The following is a 3,101-nucleotide window of genomic DNA, read 5'->3' as shown; positions in this document are numbered from 1 at the left end:
TGATTATTTATGATAAAAAGTGTAATTTTTTTTAAAATAAATTATTTTATCCACTTTAACATTTTTTGTATTATGTTAAAAATAAGAATTAATAGTGAAAAGTGTTGAACAAAGTGAATTACAAATTCTTTTTTATTTCTTTTTAAATTTTAGTTTCAAGCATATCAAAATGAGGTATACCAAGTCATCAACTTTTTGAGTCAAATTCTATGGTTCTAACTCTTATCTTTATTTAATATATATCAACTTATCACTTATAGCATTATGTTAACAATACATATAGTAATTGCCTCACTTAAATGATGTTTTCCAATGTTGAGTTGATAAAATCTTATCTAAAACTAGTAACTGAAAAAATAATATATACTATTAAATACTAATAATTTTCATCTAAATAGTATAAGAAAATTAATTTTTGAATAAATACGTATATAAAGCTTATTTATATTTTAGGCCGTGAATTGAAATTTCGCTTTAGGCCCCCAATTACGTTGAGCCGCCCCTGATTGTCCACTGGATGGTTCGCAGGACGTTCAAGGTGTGGTAAAATGATACGTATTCGCGCTAATAACGGAAAGACTGTAACAGCTAAAGTGGTGGATGAATGTGATTCTACTATGGGTTGTGATGCAGAACATGCTTTTCAAAGTCCATGTAAAAACAACATAGTGGATGGTTCCATTGCTGTGTGGAGAGCTTTAGGGTTGGATACAGATTTGGGTATAGTTCCTGTCACTTGGTCCATGGTCTAGGTCAGGATGGAGCGACCGTTATGAATTCGATAGAATTTAGTAACTTTATAGTTCAAATTATATACTTATTGAATAAGCATGTCATCTTACATGTAATAAGATGTACATTGAAGTTCCTTAAAATTAATAAACTACAATATAATTCCTAACTAATATTGTTTATGTGCTGATGTTTGACTCTCTTTTTTTTAATATCATGTGACGATTTTACTACCCTTTGAATTTGCAAAACTACTTCCTCCAGTTGATAACTTAACTTGACTTGCTTCCTGTGGTTGATGAAAAGATCCTTGTGATCTGTTAACCATCTATTTAATCTCTTTACTGTGTTTCAATTTGTTTGATTAGTTGCTGAGTTTATAAAAAAAAAAATCACTTGAAATTTGTAGTTTCAAACAAGTCATAAATATTTTAGTGGTTATAGATAAGCTTATTAAAAATAAAATGAATAGTTTAAAATTAAATTAGTGTTAAATATGAAAACGTGACCTTTTGGGGGACAAATTTATAAAAAGGAAATTATATATATATAGCCTATTTGTTTTAATACACATGACGTTATTAATATTGTTATTGATCAATACTTCTGTCCATCATATTTTCTTTGTTTCTGTGAAATAGGGACAAAGTAGTGTGTTCGTCAATCAAGTAACTTTGATCTCTACAAATTTCATTAAATAAATACACAACTAATTTAGAATTCAATAATGTAAAATATAAAAACTCAAAATTCATCAAATTCAAGTTTTAACTTTACCTCTCCGAAGCAAAAGGGATTAGCAAAGTGATAAATTTTCGTCAATAATATTTTATATTTTATAGAATTAAAAAATTCTTAAAAGAACTATAGTAGTAAAAATAAGTTTTAATTTTTTAATTAATAACAAATTTATAAAATGAAAATTTATTTCGGACGAAGCGCGGACAAGTTTACTAGAATTAAGTTAACTTGAAAAGTAAAATAAGAAATCTACTATAATTAATTTAATTTTTATTTAATTAATTTTAAAGTAATAAGATATTATAATGTAAATATACGTAAATTGGACTAAAAAATACTCTTCTTGTTTTACCAAAATTGTGTTGAGCAACTTCAAGTTTAAATCAAACTTACATTAGTTCACATATTTAGATTAATATGTTTGAAATCGAGTAAAATACAAAATTGATTATATATTTAAATGAAGAACTACTCTTTTATGATCTAGTAAATATTTATTGTTCACTTTAAATGCAAATATTCCATCTCATTCATTTCATTTGTAAAGATACTTTTTAACATCTTTTAAAGTATATAAAGCTAAAAACGGAACTTAGCTTCTCACTGACTACATCAGAAGCGAAATCCTCAACTTTAAATACAATGCGAGCAAGAACGGGGTCGAAACAATTAATTATATTTTAAAATAATAATCTTTTATAATAAAGTAGGCATTTTTAGTAAATATGATAAACAGAAAAAATATTAAAACATAAATTAAAATAATAATAAAATAGAGTAATTAATAGAAAAGAAAGTGAAGTAATAATAAAATGAGTTAATAATAATAACAATAAATGAAGATGTTTCTAGAACTATTTAGTTTTCTTGTTATTATTCTTGGTAGATTTTTGTTAGCATGAAATTACCCTTGATTATCATTCACTTCATATATAGAAAGATGCTTCTAGTATTATTTGTTTTTCTTGCTAACTATCTTAATAGATTTTTGATAGAATGAAATTACATTTTTACCGTTGATCGTCCTACCACATCACTTTTCTATATAATAGAAACTAGATAGACTTGTCCCGTGCTTATCACGAGCCCAACATCAGAGGATCTTTGCTTCCAGACATTGGTAGAAAACTTCAATTTTAAGTTCATTGAGTAAAGCATGAAATATCTTATTTTCTTAATAAAACAGCTTTAAAAATATTAAGCATACCAAAACTTTTTAATTTTTAACGTGGGACCAATACTATAACCAAACACTAATAAAAATAGTAATCCAAAAGCTCTTCTTGTTATGGCCTAACATTACGTCTCCATACGTACTTTTATTCTTGCAGTAATTGCATGCCATCAAGTTATATTCATCAAGGGAACACAACTGAAGTAATAATAATTTAGTTTTCAAACTATAAACTAAATACTCCCTCTGTTTAAAAAAGAATGGTTCAATTTTCTTTTTAGTCTGTTTCAGAAAAAATGACCCATTTTCTTTTTTGGCAACATTGTAACTTCAACTTTTCACTTGACATGTTTAAGGCCACAAGATTAAAGGACATTTTGGTACATTTGACATAACTTTAATTTAGAACCACAAGATTAAAAAGTCTTTATTCTTTTCTAAAACTCCGTTTCAA

At 26.2% G+C, this 3,101-nt stretch overlaps 1 protein-coding gene across 1 annotated transcript in view; it reads left to right on the top strand.

The window, feature by feature from the left end:
* LOC107061477 (kiwellin-like) overlaps positions 1-761 on the top strand; it is a 5,847-nt gene extending 5,086 nt beyond the window's left edge. The window contains exon 4 of the mRNA XM_015310760.1: positions 515-761. Within this exon, the coding sequence (XP_015166246.1) occupies positions 515-752 (238 nt within the window). The 3' untranslated portion in view covers positions 753-761. The remainder of the gene's footprint in view (positions 1-514) is intronic.
* The last annotated feature ends 2,340 nt before the right edge of the window (positions 762-3,101 follow it).

This window comes from Solanum tuberosum, unplaced genomic scaffold (genome assembly GCF_000226075.1).
Source record: "Solanum tuberosum cultivar DM 1-3 516 R44 unplaced genomic scaffold, SolTub_3.0 scf00137, whole genome shotgun sequence".
In the NCBI taxonomy this organism is placed as follows: domain Eukaryota; kingdom Viridiplantae; phylum Streptophyta; class Magnoliopsida; order Solanales; family Solanaceae; genus Solanum; species Solanum tuberosum.
The sequence above is the reverse complement of the archived record's forward strand: the minus strand, read 5'-3'. Positions and strand labels throughout refer to the sequence as shown.